General features: G+C 49.6%; 1 protein-coding gene across 1 annotated transcript in view; it reads right to left on the bottom strand.

Annotated features, from left to right (window-relative positions):
* Positions 1–2581: 2581 nt before the first annotated feature.
* The window catches only part of OPRD1 (opioid receptor delta 1), a gene marked incomplete at both ends in the record, with an annotated part of 36154 nt that continues 19608 nt past the window's right edge, over positions 2582–19127 (bottom strand). Inside the window, 2 exons of the mRNA XM_082661966.1 lie at positions 2582–3123; positions 5793–6142. Of these exons, the coding sequence (XP_082518092.1) occupies positions 2582–3123; positions 5793–6142 (892 nt within the window). The remainder of the gene's footprint in view (positions 3124–5792; positions 6143–19127) is intronic.

The raw sequence follows: 19127 nt of genomic DNA on the forward strand, positions 1-19127 counted from the left end.
CTCTTCCAGAATTCCTACAAATATAGGTTTCAGCAAAAAGCTGGGAAAGGCACTTCCCTGTGACCCCCCGCCCTCCCTGTCACGGAACGCATCACACTGAGATGCAAAGATCTGTTTATGCTCGTCTGAGCATGGGCTTGAACTTTCTGAGGGCAGGGCCGTATCTGACTCATTTCCGGGTCCCAGTGCCCAGTGTGCACAGGAAGCAGTCAGCCCCTGATGACTCCAAGACAAATTTATATATAAGAAGTGGTAAAGAACAAACAAACAACAACAACAAAAAACAGGCAGATTTGTCACAGCCACAGGAAATGGCAGTGAGTGGATCCAGAGCAGCCTCGAGACAGGCCTGTCCTAGGAGGGGTTGAAGGGGACAGTCTTTACACGGAGAAGAAACAGCCCTGGCTCCAATATCACCTCCTTCAGGAGTCTTCCCCTGTTCCTAAATTGTCCCCTTTCTATGACATCTCCACAAGGCACTAGCAGGAGGGGTCCCAAGTGATAACAAGTGTCCAGGAGTGTGTCCCCTGCCTTGCTGACACCCCACCATTCAGACACAGAGATCTCTATAGTCCAAGGATCCATTTGGATGGTGGTCTAGGTGGGCTGGGACCCCAGGCCTTGGTAGCTTATCAGCCTGGATCTGAGCGCTGGGCAGGGTCCCACATCTTCCAGGGTCCTAGTAGAGCCATTTCCTGAGGGAGGAAAATTCCCAGGTCTGGGGCTTCCCGAGAAGGGGACTATGATTTGCCCACTAAGGGCATCCCTACCCCTAATGTGTCCAAAGCCCACCTTGGTGCCTAAGTGCCAAAGCCCCTGAATGCTAGCTCAGCCCCTGCTAGAGTGACAGCCTCCCAGACAGCAGAAAGGCTTTTGTTCCAAGGAAATGACTGTCAAAGGGAGAAGAGGTATATCATTTCTTTTTTTTTTTTTTTTTCTGTTTGAGACAAAGACGTCAATTTCTTTCCATCTGTCCCAAAAAGGGAAGAAAATTAAATTTGTTTTTACAAAGATGTCAGCACACTGCTTCAGTGGGGATTCAGCGGTGTGTGATAGAGACAGTGCTGGGGAGAGAGGGGAGAGAGGTGGGGAGGTGGGGAGATGAAGCATGGGGGAGGCACAGGGAACAGGCCAGACCCTGATGCTGGGGGGAAGCAAAGACCTGGCAGTGGCTGAATAAAATGCCAAACAAACAAAGAGAAAAACTTCTATGCCTAGCTCTGGTGGACCTCGCCCTTTGCAGCTTGAAGGGGGCAGCTCGAGCAGGTGGGGGGCCTGGGGACGCACACTGATGCTGGCACTGCGGTTATAAAAATCTTCTTCCCCCCAGTTCCTTCAAAGTCAGGTCCCGGGCAGGGGATGTGGTTCCAGTTCACTGGACATGTCGGGTGCAGCCAGATGTTGGGAGGAGGGAGAGAGGATTTCCCGGAGGTTCTTATCAAGGCGCCAGAGACTGAGAGAAGGAAAATTCCACCCTGGTGCTTCAGATGCCCCCACCCAGTCCCAGGTGCCACCTACATGCACGGAGCTCTAACTAGTGTGGAGCTCTGTCCTCCAGCACCTGGGCCACAGAAGCCAGGACCGTGGGGATCCCCAAAGCATCTGCCCTCCAGCTTGAGGACCTAACCTCAAAGCAGAAGCCCCCTCTCTCTGCCACCCCCACCAGCCCCTGGCACAGAGGCCGACTGGCAACTCTGGTTTGGGATCCGCAGGCCCTCCCTACTCCTTCCTGTTGGGGCCCTACCCCATCTGAGGCTACCCTATCCTGCAGCCTCTGTCCTTGCTCCACTGTCTCAGCCCAAACCTCACAGGGACACAGTGCTGGAGACACTACTTCGATGCGGGGCATCTCTGCCCATTCCAGGGAAACGACTGTCAAGGAGAGAAAAGGTAGAGTGTTTCTCTCTATTTTATTTTCTCTTTGTTTATAAAGATGCCAAGTTGGACCTGGAGCTCGGCAAGCCCCGCCTCTTTCTGGAACTCGGGGTTGGTACTCTACCGCAAATTGAGGCCCCATGCCCTGCACACAGGCCCTATCTCGTGGCCCGATCTGGAGCTGTAGACGCAGCCTCGCTGTCCTGTCCTTCGACTCACCCCCAGAAGGGGCCCCTCCCCACCACAGAGAGGCCCAATCTTGAAGCTCAATTCCACCGTCCTCACCACTTCCCCTCCTTGGTCCTGGGCCCGGTCTCGGGCCCAGACCCCAATTCCTGCAAGCGCAGCTGCAATTAGAACCCGTGGCTGTCTCGAGGTTGAGGCCCCGCCCCCCGCGCGGGGGCCCCGTTTAGCCGCCCAATCCTAGAGCAACAGGTCCCACTCCCCTAGGCTCGCTAGCTTCCCCAGCCCAACCCAAAGCCTTTGACATTGAGCTCAGCCTAGAGGCACCACCCTATCATCCTTCCCCCCCGCCCCCACCCCGCCTTCCCCAGACCAGAGGTCCACCCCACTGCAGGGGCCCCATCTCCAGACCAGCGGCCCCCTTCCGCCCCACTCCGCGTCGTGGCCCCCGCCCCCATTAGAACTCGGCATGACCGCCAACGGGTCACTCCGGAGGGGTGCGCGGCGGGCCGGCCCGGCGGGGTCAGGCGGCGGCACCACCGCCGGGACCGTCGGACAGGGTGCAGGCGGTGACCCGATCGCGGGCCGTAGCTTCGCGGGCGCGGCCGAAGCTGCCGGGTTCCGGGCGGCCGCAGGGCGTGCGGCAGAGCTGGCGGAAGCAGCGCTTGAAGTTCTCGTCAAGGAAGGCGTAGAGCACGGGGTTGAGGCTGCTGTTGGCGTAACCGAGCGCGATGCACAGGTGCAGCGCGGCCACCACGAGCGGGTCGCGGCGGTCGATGTCCACCAGCGTCCAGACGATGACAAAGATGTGGATGGGGGCCCAGCACACCACGAAGGCGCCCACCACCACCAGCACCATGCGTGTGATGCGCCGCAGACTGCGGTCCTTCTCCTTGGAGCCAGAGAGCAGGCGCACGCTGCGCAGGCGCAGCAGCATGAGGCCGTAGCAGACGGTGATGACGAGGATGGGCACAACGAAGGCGAAGAGGAACACGCAGATCTTGGTCACCGTGTCCCAGTACCAGCTGGGGCTGGGGAACTGGAGCATGCACACCACTGCCCCGTCTGGGCCGGGGAAACAAGGAAAGACAGTGGGTGAGGGGCTCGTGGGCCTAAGGACCTTGTCCCCCTGCTCACCCACCCTTCTCAGCTTAGTCAAGCCCCACGGCCTCCTCCTGGCCTTTTCTCAAGGTGATTCTTCTACCCGGAATGTCCTCCATCACTTCTGCACTTGGTGAACTCCTACTCATCCTTCAAGACCTCAGTAGGATTGGCCCCAACCTAGGAGGTCTGCTTTCTATATTCTCTCCCAGTCCCTTTATCAGCCTCTATGTACATGGGCAGCAGTGATATAATGATAATGATATAATTTAGCCCAAGCCCACTAAATGACGGTCATTATGATAATGAAAATACCCCACACATTTCCAAAGTAGCTCCAATGGGGAAAATATTGCTAGGACTGACTTAGAGAGCATGAGTTAAGAGCAGGACTCAGGGCGCCCTGGTGGCGCAGTGGTTGGGAGTCCGCCTGCCGATGCAGGGGACACGGGTTCGTGCCCCGGTCCGGGAGGATCCCGCATGCCGCAGAGCGGCTGGGCCCGTGAGCCATGGCCGCTGGGCCTGCACGTCCGGAACCTGTGCTCCGCGACGGGAGAGGCCGCAGCAATGAGAGGCCCGCGTACAGCAAAAAAAAAAAAAAAAAGAGCAGGACTCAAGCCCTGCTGTGTGATGTGGCCTTGGGCAAATTATTGAACCTCTATCAGAGCTCCCATAAAGTGGGACTAACAACGGTACCTAAACTCATAGGGTTGTTGTGAGGATTAAATGGGCCATGGCATGGGAAGCATTTAGCACAGCGGGGTTCAAGCACTTGGTGCGCTCACAGGGCCGAGGGCAGAAATGTATGGGAGTCCGGGGGTCAGAACTAGGGCCAAGGAGGCAGATGTCAGCTTAATGTCAAGAACTTTCTGACTGCCACCACTTGTCCCAAGATAAGAGGGGCACCTAGGATGGAATGAGCTCCCTGTTCCAGGAGTGTGGCCTTGGGCTGGATAAGCACCTCAGGGGATGTTATGGGATTCAGATACAGGGCTGAGGCTGGCCCAGGGGACTTCCAGGACCTCTTGGGATTCTGGAATCTGAGGACCCACCCAGTGGACTTGGAGCCTGAGAGATGTAAGAAAAGGGCTGGGATCCACAGACAGAGCGGGTCCACGGGACATCAGGCTGGCAGGACCCCCACCAATGACTGAACCCAAGGGCTTCATTGTACAGATGGCAGAAGCAGGCCCAGAGAGGAACAGCACTTGTCCAAGGTCACACAGCAAGTGGCTTACAGAACTGAGTGCCAGTGACACACACTGGGGGAGTGTATGTGTGTGTGTAAAAGAGTGTGTGTGGGGGGGGTTGGGGATGAGGGGGCCCATCTGGCCTGGCCCCAGAAGGGCTGCAGTTAATGGCCTGTAAACTGAAGGCTGACAGTGAGGAATGGGGCCCAGCTGGTGAGTCAAGTCTAATCACACAGAGACTATATAAGGCACCAGGAGCTCTACCCTTGTGAGAGTGGAAGGTGGCCAAGAAACCTCCCACCAAGCCTGTTCCCTCTCCTACCACAACACAAACCTTCACCCCAGCAGCCAAAAGGAGCAACAGATATGGGGGCAGGAACCTTGGGTTCTAGGCCGATTCTACCAAATGTCTGGCTATGTGACCCTAAGTAAACCACCTGACCTCTCTGATTGTTTTCTTTCGGTCCTATGGAAGTAGGAGTCCCTGCCTTGTCTATCTCACAGGCTTAATCATTCTGATAGCTGCTACTTATTGGGCCTTGACAATGAGCCAGGCCTTGTCCTAAGTCTTTTACACGTATAACCTCATTTAATCTTTTCAACACTCCACGATAGAGTGTGGCTCAGATAGGTTAGTGACCAGTGTCTTTGGCCCCCTGCTAAACTACTTTTCCCACTTACATCAAGTAGGGGTCATGTGACCAGCCATCACTAGGAAGTGATGCGCCCTGACATTTAAAAGTGGTTGTGCTTTCTCACCACTCCCATATTCATCTGCTGGCCAGATGCCAGCACACTGCATCCAAAACCATCACTTGGAGACTGGATCCCTGAATGACTGTGTGGAATAGAGCCCCTCCTCCGCTTACTCACATTGGATTGCAATGTGAGTGAGAAACTTCTACTGTGTTAAGCCTTGGAGCTTTGGAGATTGTTACAGCAGCCATCCTGACTGATACAGGTGGTTACTGTACTAATTACCATTTTACTCTGAGAAAATGCACCTGTCATTCTGTGCAGGCCATTCTCTAGGCCTTGCTTTGGTCATCTGGGTCAACGGGGTGGAAGGGAATTTGGGATGGGATTGCAGATCTTGTGGCCTGCACTGCTCACTGGTCAGTGACACCCTCACCCCACCGGCTATCCATCCATCTCCCTAAAGGTCAGCCATCCACACATCTAGCCATCTGTAATCCCATTTATAAACTTCCTTTGGCCAGCTACCCATATGACCACCTCACAACAGTCCACCATTCACGTTCCCATTGGTTGCCTATTCACAGTCCCGCTGGCCAGCCACCCATACTTTCATTGATCAGCAATCCATATTTCCATTGGTGAGCCACTTACACCCACCCTGGTAAGTGGCCTGCAAACCCACGGAGGCCCGTGAGCTGCCTCCTGTGGTCAGTGACCTGTACCAAGGCTCCCTCCCTCACTCACCCCGGGGGCGGGTCACGGCCATGACCATGATGGGTACACCAACAACCGAGGCCAGGACCCAGATGCAGATGTTGATCAGCTTGGCCTTGGCAGGTGTACGTAAGTCCAGGGCCTTGACAGGGTGGCAGACGGCGATATAGCGGTCGACACTCATCATGGTGAGCGTGAAGATGCTGGTGAACATGTTGTAGTAGTCAATGGAGAGCACAGCCTTGCAGAGCAGTTCCCCAAAGGGCCACGTCTCCATCAGGTACTTGGCACTCTGGAAGGGCAGTGTGCTGGTGGCCAGTGCGTCTGCCAAGGCCAGGTTGAAGATGTAGATGTTGGTGGCCGTCTTCATCTTAGTGTACCTTAAAAGGAAGTGCATTTGTAATTTTTCCATTTCACAGATTTCAGTTTCACATGAAACTCAGGGAGGGGAAATGACTTGCCAAAGATCACACAAAAGGTCAGGGGCAGAAGTGGGACTAGAACCCTGAACTATCTGATTCAGCATCGCTCCTTTCCACTATAACAGATGCAAAAGGAGTTCTCTGGCAGGGGGTAACTTTGGCAGGAGGTATTGAAGGAAAAACCCTTATCTTCCCAGGGGTTCTAAGCAATATGGTTAAAGATAAAGCTGGGCTCCAGAGGAAAACAGGTCTAGGTCCTAATTCTGCCTCTACTGTTTATTAGCTGAGTGACTCTAGACTAGTAACTTGAATTCTCTAAGCCTCAGTGTCCATAAGTGTAAAAAAGGGGTGATACTTTTACCAACCTCATAGGGTTGTTATAAAATTTAATGAGATGATACAGCATTTAGCACTGAGCTCAAAGCACGGTAAGTGCTCGGTATGTGATAACTGTTATTATTCTTCATATATAAGAGTGAAGCTGGGGGCTAGACCAGAGTGACCTGACCCTCTGGCCTCTGCCACTGATCTGGCCTTTTGGGAATATGACTAGCCAGCTCCAAGGAAGCCGGGGCAAACTGGCTGGGGCCTTACACTGCCTGGATATTCTCCATGGTAGACCAGGGCTCCCAGTCTATGGTCCCATCCAGACCATCTTATCCCCAGGTAGCTGGACTCACCCAGCTGTGGGGAAGGGGAGCAGGTGACAGAGTCACACATCTGACCCAGGGTGTGAGCCCAAGGGTCCAAGCCCGATGTCTGCAACAAGCTGGGCACCCAGAGTTCTGCAACGTCCCTCCATGCTCTACGCTGCCGCCCAGCTGCCTGCACTACAGCTGACCCCTTGTCGGGCCAACATTTATAGTCAAAACGCCTCTGTACCAGGGCCTGGGCTGGGCACCGGATAGCCTGCAGGAGGCTAAATAGACTGCAATAGACCATTCCCATGCAGTGTGATCATCACGGAAACACATGCACACTGAGGCAGGGGTAAGGATGCCTTTCATGCCCCTGGAATGATCTCAGAAACCCAGGGAAGCGTTGCATGAGGAACTCCTCAAATTTCAGAGCAGGAAGAGCCCTGAGAGATTGACGGGAAGTGGTTTTGCTACCATGTGGTCCAAGGACTCCCAAAGGAATTACCGGAAGAGCCTGTGAGAAGTGCAAATTCTTGGACCCCACCCCAGACCTTCTCAATACTTTTTTTTGGAGGGGGGGCCATGCGCAGCATGTGGGATCTTTGCTCCCCGACCAGGGATCGAACCCATGCCCCCTGCATTGGAGGCGCAGAGTGTTAACCACTGGACCACCAGGGAAGTCCCTTTCTCAATCTTAATCTCTGGAATTCAGGCCTGGGAATCTTCATCTTTAACAAGACACCACACACACACACACACACACACACACACACACACACACACACACACACACATACACACACACGATTCTCACGGAGTTTAGTTTGAGAAACAATATGTAGCCTAAAGCCCACACGGGGGAGAGATGGGAAACTGACCCAAGGTCACAGAGCGACAGCGGCGGAACCAAGGTGAGAACTTGGACCTCCCGGCTCCCAGACGGTGCTCTCTCCACCCTCCACCAAGGGTGGAAGCACGCTGTGTGCCTCTGCTCCCCGGGCCGGAATCCCCCTGACACCATGCCGAGCCCGGGGCACCCAGGATGAGCGCACCCAGTGTGTTCTGCATGACTGAACAAACTCACATCAGCTAAGGCTGTTCCTTCATGAAGTAACTGATTTTTTTGGTTAAAAAAAAAAAAAATTGACTCCTTCATGGTCCTTCAGGGCCAGCATCTGTCCCACTCCCTCCCAAAATAATTATCTGCCCTGGGCTGGAGAAGCAAAAAGTTTTGCTCGGAGACAGCAGAACTGCAAGTCTCGGGAGGTCCGCCTTCAGCGGGTGCAGGAACAGCTGTGTGGGAGGCCGCCTCAATCCCGCAGCTGACTTGTCTAATTTCACTTCTTTTGCGCAGAACAATCAGAGGCTGTTCTTTGCCTGCTATTTTGATTTGGAAAGGATCCTTCAATTCCCAGAGGGGGCTGGGACGCTGGGAAGAGGGTGATGAAGCTGCTGTAGCTGGTCTGGGCAGGGCTGAGGCACAGCTGACTCTGGCAGGCGGGGCCCCAGCAGAGGGAGAGGGAGGCCTCTCGTCACAGGCCCCCCCACCACTCCCACGGCTCACCGGCTGTCAAGCCCCGTCCTCTTCACCTCCTCAGACAAATCCTGCCACTCTCTGGCTCTCAGCCCCATAGGGGCCCCCCAAAGTTCCTCCACATTCCACAAACTGGCCCTGACCACCTCTTGGGTCTCAGCTCCCAGAACCTTCCCCCGATGGACGTGCCCCCCACCCCTCATCCCGGCCTCTCTGCTGTTCCCATCCCACCTCAGGGCCTCCAGACTGCTGCTCGCTCAGCCTGGAACCCTCATCCTCCAAATTTTGCCTGGCTTGTTCCTTCGCGTAATTCAGGACTCTATTCAAATATCTCCTCCTCAGAGAAGCTGCCCTGCCCTCTCTATCTTAAGTGCCCTCTCTTCCCTCTCTTTACGCTGCTTCATTCTTTACAGCACGAACCACCACCCTGAAGGCAGGGCACTTTGCCCATCTCGTTCGCTGCTGTATCGTCAGGCCTACTAATGGTACCTGGCCAAAAGCAGGCTCTCAGTAGACATTTGTGGTACAGATGTCTTAGTCCAAGCCTCCTCAGTTCTCACGGGAACCATCACAGCAGGCTCCCTGCCCCACACTTCATCCTCCACATGAAAAGGTAGATTTTCGCAGGCAGATTCGACTCTACCGCTTACAATCCTTCCATGGCTCCCCACCGCCATCTGGATAAAAACCAAACTCCTCACACTGGCATTCCATCTGGGTAGCCTCCTTTCCCACTGTGCCTGCCCATCACATCCAGCCACATCTGTGGTTCCCTCAGATGCTCGTTCACTCTAGCAAGCCCTCCCTCCTAAGAGACAGCCACTGTGATGGTTTGGCAGGAATCCTTCCAAACCGCATAGGTGTGGTTTCTGCCAATGTAATACAATTACCTAGTGTTACAGTACTATAATGGAAACACTTGCCCCTCTGCCCTACCCCATCCTCACTTCTCTGTCCTGCTCACCAGAGGCAACCGCTTTTAATGTTTTAAATTATTTTTCTAGTGATTATCTCCAGAATTCTAAATAATATGCTTAAATGTCTATTTCTTGATGTATCTATTTTAGACAGTATCTGTTGAAGTTTGTATTCGGTTAAGCCAGGCTATGCAGCAGTAACAGACAATCCCAAAATCTCAGTGGCTTAACACACAAAAAAGCTTCAGTTCTTACCCTTGCAGAATCCATTCAGTGTCTCCAGCACAACCATATTCCATGAGGCATTTCCAGCCTGCTTCAACCTTGTGGCTCTGCTATCTTAACCCAAGGCCTCCTTGGTCACCACAGAGGGAGAAGTGACAGCCACAGGGTCATCTAAGCTTCATTCTAGCTGCAAGACAGTACTTTCGCCTGAAGCTGACTGACCAGAACTAGTCATATGGCCCCACCCAATTGCAAGGGGCTGAGAAGTAAGTTGTCTTTCATGTGCCCAGAAGGAGGGAGAACGAAATATTAGTGAACACTACTAAGATCCTCCACAACTCTCTAAATCTGGTAGATGAGAATTAACTCTCTTACACTACACAACTTCCTCTCTCCATCCTCCCAATATAGTTCTACCACAATTTTTAAATTTTTAGCTAAATTGATATTCAAGGTTTACTTCTTTTCAGGGTTTATATTCTTTTTTTTTCTTTTAAGCTTTTTTTTTTTAAATTTTTATTTTAGGCTGTGTTGGGTCTTCGTTGCTGTGTGCAGGCTTTCTCTAGTTGCGGTGGGGGGGGGCTGCTCTTCATTGTGGTGCACAGGCTTCTCATTGTGGTGGCTTCTCTTGTTGCGGAGCACGGGCTCTAGGCGTGCGGGCTTCAGTAGTTGTGGCTCACGGGCTCAGTAGTTGTGGTTCGCGGGCTCTAGAGTGCAGGCTCAGTAGTTGTGGCGCACAGGCTCAGTTGCTCTGCAGCATGTGGGATCTTCCCTGACCAGGGCTTGAACCCATGTCCCCTGCATTGACAGGCGGATTCTTAACCACTGAGCTGCCAGGGAAGCCCCACAGGGTTTACATTCTTATGACTTTGTAGATACTGTCCACTGAGCCAGATGGTATACTATAGTTACACTTATTTTCTAGTACTGATTTTTGTTTTTCCTGGAGTTAATAATTGCTTCTTTTTTTCATTTGCTTAGTTCTGGGTACATATTGATAAATCTCTTCAAACACTCCAGCAGATCCATAAAATGCCTTTTCCATGCAGTCACATAATCTATCAGTTCCTTTTGTTTTTCTAGTGAATCCACTTCCTGGAGCTTCCCTCCTCCCCTTTCAATCTGGGACTGGTTACTTTCTAGACAAGCTGCACACCTGTTTCCTGGGTTACAAGTCTTCTTATCTTGGTTTATGCCCTTATTTTAGTGGAGCATACCCTCTAGTCACTTCCTAAGAAAGGGCACGTAGAAAGTAAAAATTTTACACCCTTGCATGTCTGAAAATGTCTTTCTTCTATCCTCACTTCTGATTTCATTCATTCTACATAAAACAGTAGATTGGAAACCATTTTCCCTCAGAAAATTGAAGGCATGGCTCCCTCATCTTCTAGTTTATAGTGTTGTCACTGAAGTATCTGAAATGATTCTGATTCCTGATGTTTTGTATGCAATCTGTCCTCCCCACCCCTGAAATTTTTAGGACCTTCTTTTTATTCCCAGTATTCTGACATTTGTGATGATGTGCCTTAGGATGGCTCTTTTTCATTTTTATTAGGTCTTCTCAGTCTCAGGTTTATGCCCTTCAGTATACAATGTCCTCTCATCATTTCTTTGATCACTTCCTCCCCTCTGCTTTCTCTGGAATCCCTGGACAATCTGGTAGTCAGATATCGGGTCCCCTGGATTGATCATCTAATTTTCTTATCTTTTTTATTTTCCAACTTTTTGGTACATCTTCTGGGAAATTTCCTTTTCATTACCTCTCAACCTTTCTACTGACTTTTTAAAACTTTGTTTTGTCTCTCATGTTTTATTTTCCCAGCGCACTTTCTTCTCTTATTGTTCCTTTTTATATAGCATCTTATTTCTAATATCTTCTCTACTCTCTCTGAGGATACTAATAATTTTTGTTTTGTATTTTCTTCTGCTCTCTGCATTGTCTATCTGCTTCGAACATTTTTCTTTATTTGTCTGCTTTGGCTTCCCTCTTTTACCCTGGAGACTTCCTTCAAATATCTGGTGATGTGTGACTAAAGGTTGGTCTTTGAGTGAAGCACTCATTAACTAATTGATAGCTCTTGGGGTGGGGGGCTGTCAACTGTTTGCTTCATTCTACGGGGATTGAATGAAGATCTGGCTTTTACACTAGGAGTACTTAAATATCAGTGTCTGTAGGTCTCTTCTTTGGGGCCTTCAGAAGAGAATCCTCCCATTTCCTGCCTGGGGAGCACACTTCTGGCTGTCAGGATTCTGGTAGCAGAGCTGGAGAAGGGGTCTGAGAAACCTCCATTTTTCCCTTTGGTATCTCACTCTGACCCTTTCTGTGTCTATTGGTCCCAAGTTCAGTTCCTCCAGGTTAACTTCTCCAAGGAAAAAACCCTGGCCTCCTGCAGAGTGGAGGGGTGGCCACCTGGCTATGCAGGGAACAAGGGATGGGGGACTAAGGGCCTCACTGCTCTCTCTATAGGTAATCAGTTCCCTGCCCCTGTTTTCAGCCCCACATCTCACCCCTTCTTAGCCTGTTCCTCCTCTTTGAATTGCTTTTCATCATCCAAGTATGTGTTGCCATACCTTAAAGAACATAAACTGAGACACAAGAGATGAAGTGATTTTGCCCAAGGTCACATGGCCATTAAGTGGCAGAGCTGGTATTTAACTCAGGAAGTCTAGTGCCAACACCCGGCAATGACTTTGCTATTCTGCCCCTCCATGATTTTTACCTTCCTTCCTCCTCCACTTCCTTTGTCCCCCATATTTCAAAAAGTCAAGGAATGTGAGCTTATTATAAGCTGAGGTTTGTTCACTCATCCAACAGGTATTAATCGAGCAGCTGGTATGTGCCAGGCACTGAGTAACGGATATAGGAGTAAAGATGGCAGTCTGACGTCTTGAAATTTATGGTCTCAGGGAGGGGGCAGACACTGAACAAATTGCTGCACTGTTTAGGCAGGGGAGTGATGTGATTTGATTTATGTGTGTTTCTCAAAAGATCATTGTGACTCTCCTGTGTGGAGGCTAGTTGTAGGGCAGAGCAAGAATGGGTGAGAGAATGAGTTTCCTAGGAAGATAAATTATTTATTTCCCCACATCTCAAAATCCTACTGTTGGTCTCTAATTCCCTTTTTCTTTTTCCTATTTCAAAAAGTTGTAGATGTGACGTTGGATCCTTATATTATACCATACTTAAAAATTAACTCAAAATGGATATAAGACCTAAATGTAAGAGCTAAAACAATAAAACTCTTAGAAGAAAATATAGAGGGAAAGTTTCATGACACTGGATTTGGCAGTGACTTCTGGGATATGATACCAAAAGCACAGGCAACAAAAGAAAAAATAGATAAACTGGACTACATCAAAAGTCAAAGCTCTTGGGGCTTCCCTGGTGGTGCAGTGGTTAAGAATCCACCTGCCAAGGCAGGGGACATGGGTTCGAGCCCTGGTTCAGGAAGATCCCACATGCCACAGAGCAACTAAGCCCGTGCACCACAACTACTGAGCCTGCACTCTACAGCCTGCGAGCCACAACTACTGAGCCCGCATGCCACAACTACTGAAGTCCATGCACCTAGAGCCCATGCTCCGCAACAAGAAAAGCCACTGCAATGAGAAGCCTGCGCACCTCAACGAAGAGTAGCCCCCACTCGCTGCAACCAGAGAAAAGCCACGCGCAGCAACAAAGACCCAACGCAGCCAAAAAATAAAATAAAATAAAATAATTAAATAAATAAATTTATTAAAATAAAAAAGTCAAAGCTCTTACGCATCAAAGGACACTATCAACAGAGTGAAAAGGCCATCCACAGAATGGGAGAAAATATTTGCAAATCACATATCTGATAAGGAGTTAATATCCAGAATATATAAAGAACTCCTACAACTCAACAATAAAAAAGCAAACAACTAGATTTGAAATATGGGTAAAGGACTTGAACAGACATTTCTCTAAAGATATTCAAATGACCAATAAGCACAATGAAAAGATACTCAACATCGGGCTTCCCTGGTGGCGCAGTGGTTAAGAATCCACCTGCCAATGCAGGGGACACGGGTTCAAGCCCTGGTCTGGGAAGTTCTCACATGCCGCGGAGCAACGAAGCCCGTGCGGCACAACTACTGAGCCTGCGCTCTAGAGCCCGTGAGCCACAACTACGGAAGCCCGCGTGCCTAGAGGCCATGCTCCGCAACAAGAGAAGCCACCACAATGAGAAGCCTGCGCCCTGCAACGAAGAGTAGCCCCCACTCGCCACAACTAGAGAAAGCCTGCGAGCAGCAATGAAGACCCACCACAGCCAAAAATAAATAAATAAATAAAATTAATTTTAAAAAATCATATTAAAAAGCTATAAAAAAAGATACTCAACATCATTAATCATTAAAGAAATGCAAATCAAAACCACAATGAGATACCACTTAGGATGGCTACTATTAAAAAAAAAAAACAGAAAATAACAATTGTTGACGAGGATGTGAAGAAATTAGAACCCTTGTGCACTGTTGGGGGAATGTAAAATGGTGCAGCCACTGTGAAAAATAGCACGGCAATTCCTCAAAAAATTGAAAATAGAATTGCTATATGGTCCAGCAATTCCACTTCCAGGTATATATCCAAAAGAATTAAAAGTAGGGTCTTGAAGAGATATCTGTACACCCATGTTCAAAGTAGCATCATTCACAATAACCAAAAGGTACCCATTGACGAATGAATGGATAAACAAAATGTGGTCTATACATGCAATGGAACATTATTCAGCCTTAAAAAGGAAGGAAATTCTGACACACGCTACAACATAGATGAGCCTTAAGGACACTGGGCCAAGTGAAATAAACCACCCACAAAAAGACAAAAACCTCTATGATTCCACTCATATGAGGTACTTAGTCAGTCATAGCAGCAGAAAGTAGAATGGTGGTTGCCAGGGGCTGGGGGAAAAGAGAAATGGGGAGTCATTATTTGATGGGTACAGAGCCTCAGTTTGAGAAGATGGAAAAAAAGTTCTGGAGATGGATGGTGGGGATGGCTGCACAGCAATGTGGATGCACTTAACGTCAGTGAACCGTACACTTCAAAACGGTTAAAATGGTAAAGTTTATGTTATGTGTATTGTACCGCTATCAAAAAAGAAGCTGTGGCTATAATCAAGTGCTCGCACTGTGTCTGCTTTCTAAGCTAGAGAGTTCGGTGAGGGAGTCCTTTAGAGCCATTTGGATCTTAGCTCAACATACTTAGCTGTGTGATCTTGAATATATCACTTCACCTCTCTGAAGCTGTTTCCCTCCTTGGTAATTTCAGTGTACTCATGCTTTTTAAGGGCCAACACATGTGAAAGTGTCTAGCTTATTAGCCAGCACACAAACAAGAATTAGCAGCCCTTTTGCGTTTATTTCCCCTGACAATTTTTGCTTTTTTTTCTCATAGAATTCAATCCTCCATGGATTGGACCTAACCTTGGGGGTGAACTCTACTGTCTCTGCAATGCCTTGGGAAGCTCTTTGGTTTTCTTCTAGATCAAAATCCCCTTTAAGCTCATCTTGAATTCCATAGCTGCTGGGGAATTTGCTCCCAACCATTCTTCTCAGACCCCACAGAGGCTACCCTTATATGAAGCACCATGTTGGTTTCAGAGCCCTAGATCCAGTCCGTCATCTGTCCAACAGGCCTCCCTGTCAGGGAAGAATACAGCCACCTCCATCCATTTTCCTTCAATTTGATGGCGACTGGGCATGTTCTCTGACTGACGTACAACCCGGGCCACATTAAATCCACACACGCTCCTGGGTCTCTGGAGAGCTGGGCTTCTCAACCGACAAGGAAGCTCCTAGTAAGAACTTCCTCCCCCAGGCAAAGCCAGGGCAGCGTGCTGACATCTTAATGCCCGGTGCCCAGAAGAAGGCTGAAACAGTCTCCCCTTTCTAACAGTCCCTGTTAGACCAGGGACTGGTCTAACAGCTTTGGGCGGGTCGTTTGTTTTCTTTAAGCAATATTCTCTGTCTTTTCTTTCATGTACCAGGCACTATGCCAAAAGCAGTGAATGCATGATTTCATTTCATCGTCACTGCAACCCTGAGTGTTAAGACCATGCATGGAATGTCCCCATTCTACAGAGGAGCTAAGTTAGACGGCTCATACAAAGACACACGGCTAGGATGGCAGCATTCAAACTCAGACCTGGTTTCCAGAGCCCACACTTATAACCACTCGAGTCTGTACGTCACTGTTCACTGTCTCCCCACCACCCTGCGCTAGCTTATCACATGTTGGCCATGGGGAGGGGGCCAGTCTGGAGGCCGGGACCAAAGGGAGGGAACTGGTCCAGAGGTGGGCTGCCTCCAGAGCCTTTGCCTGTTTTCACACATTCCTCAACTCCGCGAGGGTTTGGAGAAAATCTGCTCACAGCCCAGGCAGGGTCGGGGAGAGACAGACTTATAAACAACAGAACAATGTCACAGGCACCGTGACAGGGCTCAGTGGGGCAAGGAGGAGAGGTCAATTCAGAACAAAACGTACACCTCTGGTCACAAGGGGGTGGCAACCAGTATTGTGGTACAACAACTACGTGCCAGGTCTTTCTCAGGCATGATTTTATGTACTTCTTACATCTGTGTTTTGTTTTTTTAATGGATAATAAACAGTTGTTGGACACTGACTCTTTGCCAGGCACTGGGAAAGCATTTTACATCATTTAATCTTCCTAGCACCCCTACAGGGTAGACAGTATTTATCATTCCCAATTTATAGAGAGCAGTAAAGGAACTTGTCCACGGTTGCAGTCAGAGGCTGAGCAGAGATCCAAACCCCGTGCTCTTCCCCGAGACTCCGGTGCCTTCCTCTGGACTTCAGTTTCAGCTTCTCCCCTGACGACCCAAATTGTGTGCCCCTCACGTATTCTTTTTTTTTTTTTTTTTTTTTTTTTGCAGTACGCAGGCCTCTCACTGTTGTGGCCTCTCCCGTTGCGGAGCACAGGCTCCGGACGCGCAGGCTCAGCGGCCATGACTCACGGGCCTAGCCGCTCCGCGGCACGTGGGAACCGGGGCACGAACCCGTGTCCCCTGCATCGGCAGGCGGACTCTCAACCACTGCGCCACCAGGGAAGCCCACGTATTCTCTTTGACAAGGAAAACATAAGGTACCGAAGGCGTGGCATTGTCTTGGTCACCACTGTGTGCCTGGGACTTCCAGCAGCGCCCAGCTCAGAGCAGGCGCTCAAAACACATCTGTTAGGGAGTTCCCTGGTGGTCCAGTGGTTAGGACTCGGCACTTTCACTGCTGGGGCCCAGGTTCAATCCCTGGTTGGGGAACTAAGATCCTACAGGCGCAGCCAAAAAACCAAAAAAACGGAAAACAAAAAAAACACATCTGTTGAGTGAATGAACATCGACGTGTCTGTCCTCCACACTAGACTGGGACGTCCTGCAGGCAGGAACCGTGTCCCCTTCATGCTGTGCAAAGGGGACATAGTGGTTACTGGAGGACTCCCTGTGGGACAGAGAGTCAGGAGCCCTGATTCTTGGAAGTAACCAGCCACAGACCCAAGAGCTTTGGGACAAATTAGGACAGCTCTTCCTCCCGCCTCCCCCCTCTCTCCCTTCCTCCCCTCCTCCCTTCTATCCTTAACCTGGACCAACCCAGGTCCCCTGAAGGACACCTGGGCCTGACCCTGTCTGCCCTGAATCTGCAGTGACTCAGCTCTGCCACTGCAAAGGGAAATGTTGTCAGATCATTTACCCAAAGCAGCTAATTTGTTTTTAACTAAACTGAGGGGTATTTTTTTTTCCCTTAGGCACAAGAGCTCATGGGAGTCAAAGCCAGGGCAAGAGACCTAAAAACAATAACAGCAACAGCAACCAGCGAAGAGCACCAACCCTCTGTCTGACCGACCTTACGGCACCTTAGGAACCAAATCAAACAAAATGCTTGAGCCTAGATCAAAACTCATTTGGTCCCAAACAGCGTGGACTGCTGGAGCATTTAGAGTTAATTTTATTCCCCAATGCTTTGTGAGATCTCAGAAATAACATCTGCTCCCTATAAAATGTCCAAACAATACAGAATCACTTCATAAAGAAAATTTAAAAACCAACATCAATAGTACAGACGATCATTAACAGACAACAGGCAAACACACAGGCCCTGTTTTATATAAATGGGATCTGGTTCTAACATTATTAAATAACCTGTTTCTTTCTTCTCAAAAATATGCTGTGACCATCTTTCTATATCCACAGATACAAATTAATATAATTTTTGGTGACCGATTGTTATTCTAGTCTAGAGGTCAACAGGCTTTTTCTGTAAAGACCAGAGCGTAAATATTTTAGGCTTGGGAGGCCGAATACTTGGTAGGCCTGGATGCATATTCTTCTGTTTCTTGCTTTTGTTCTTTTTTTTTTTTTTTTTTACAAGCCTTTAAAAGTGTAAAAACCATCTTTAGCCCAAGGACCACACAGAAACAGACTACAGGCTAGAGCTGGTCTCACTTATAGACACTAAAGTTCCTGAATACAGTTACTTAATAAATCCCCCTTTAAAAGACATGTAGGTTGTCTCTGCCTTTTTGTTATTATAAATAATAGTGTGATAAACATCTTTGTGCACACGGATATCTGATGGTTTCCTTGGGGAAAATTCCTAGAATCTCAGAGATAGAAGGAAACTTCACAGTGAGGGCATTCCCTCTGTAGCACTCCAGACAAATGGCTACGCAGCTTCTGCTTGAGTATATCCAGAGATGGGGAACTCACCACCTGTAGGCACAGTCCATCCTATTGTTGGAACCACTCACAGGATAACAAGTTCTTTGTTTTATTTGAGCTGAAAACTGCCTCCTTCTCACCTGGCACCATTTTTCCTGGTTCTGCTCACAGAATCACAGAATCTAAACCTAACCCTTCTCCCTTCCACGTCTTGGAAAATGAAGATATTAACAGTACACAGGGGCTTCCCTGGTGGCACAGTGGTTGAGAATCCACCTGCCATTGCAGGGGACACGGGTTCGATCCCTGGTCCGGGAAGATCCCACATGCCACGGAGCAGCTAAGCCCGTGCGCCACAACTACCTAGCCTGCGCTCTAGAGCCTGTGAGCCACAACTACTGAGCCCACATGCCGCAACTACTGAAGCCCACGCTCCTAGAGCCCGTGCTCCACAACGAGAGAAGCCACCGCAATGAGAAGGCTGTGCACTGCAACGAAGACCCAATGCAGCCAAAAATAAATAAATAAAATAAATAAATTTATTAAAAAAAAAAAAAACTATACACACTTCACCCAGCTATGATGAGACCTGAGTTAGTACAAGTGCTCAGTATGCGTTAGGGGTTCTGCCCAGTTGGTGAGCTGCCTTCTCACGCCGTGTAGCCATTCCTTGGAGCCCTCATCTCGGTTGGGCCTCATGCATTCAAGAGTGTGATTATCTGAGTAAAGATGATACCACGGGACTTCCCTGGTGGCGAAGTGGTTAAGAATCCGCCTGCCAATGCAGGGGACACGGGTTCGAGCCCTGGTCCGGGAAGATCCCACATGCTGTGGAGCAACTAAGCCCGGGCACCACAACTACTGAGTCCACGTGCCACAACTACTGAAGCCCGTGCGCCACAACTGCCAAAGCCCACGCGCCTAGAGCCTGTGCT

This window comes from Grampus griseus (genome assembly GCF_964374135.1).
Source record: "Grampus griseus genome assembly, chromosome: 1".
NCBI lineage: Eukaryota > Metazoa > Chordata > Mammalia > Artiodactyla > Delphinidae > Grampus > Grampus griseus.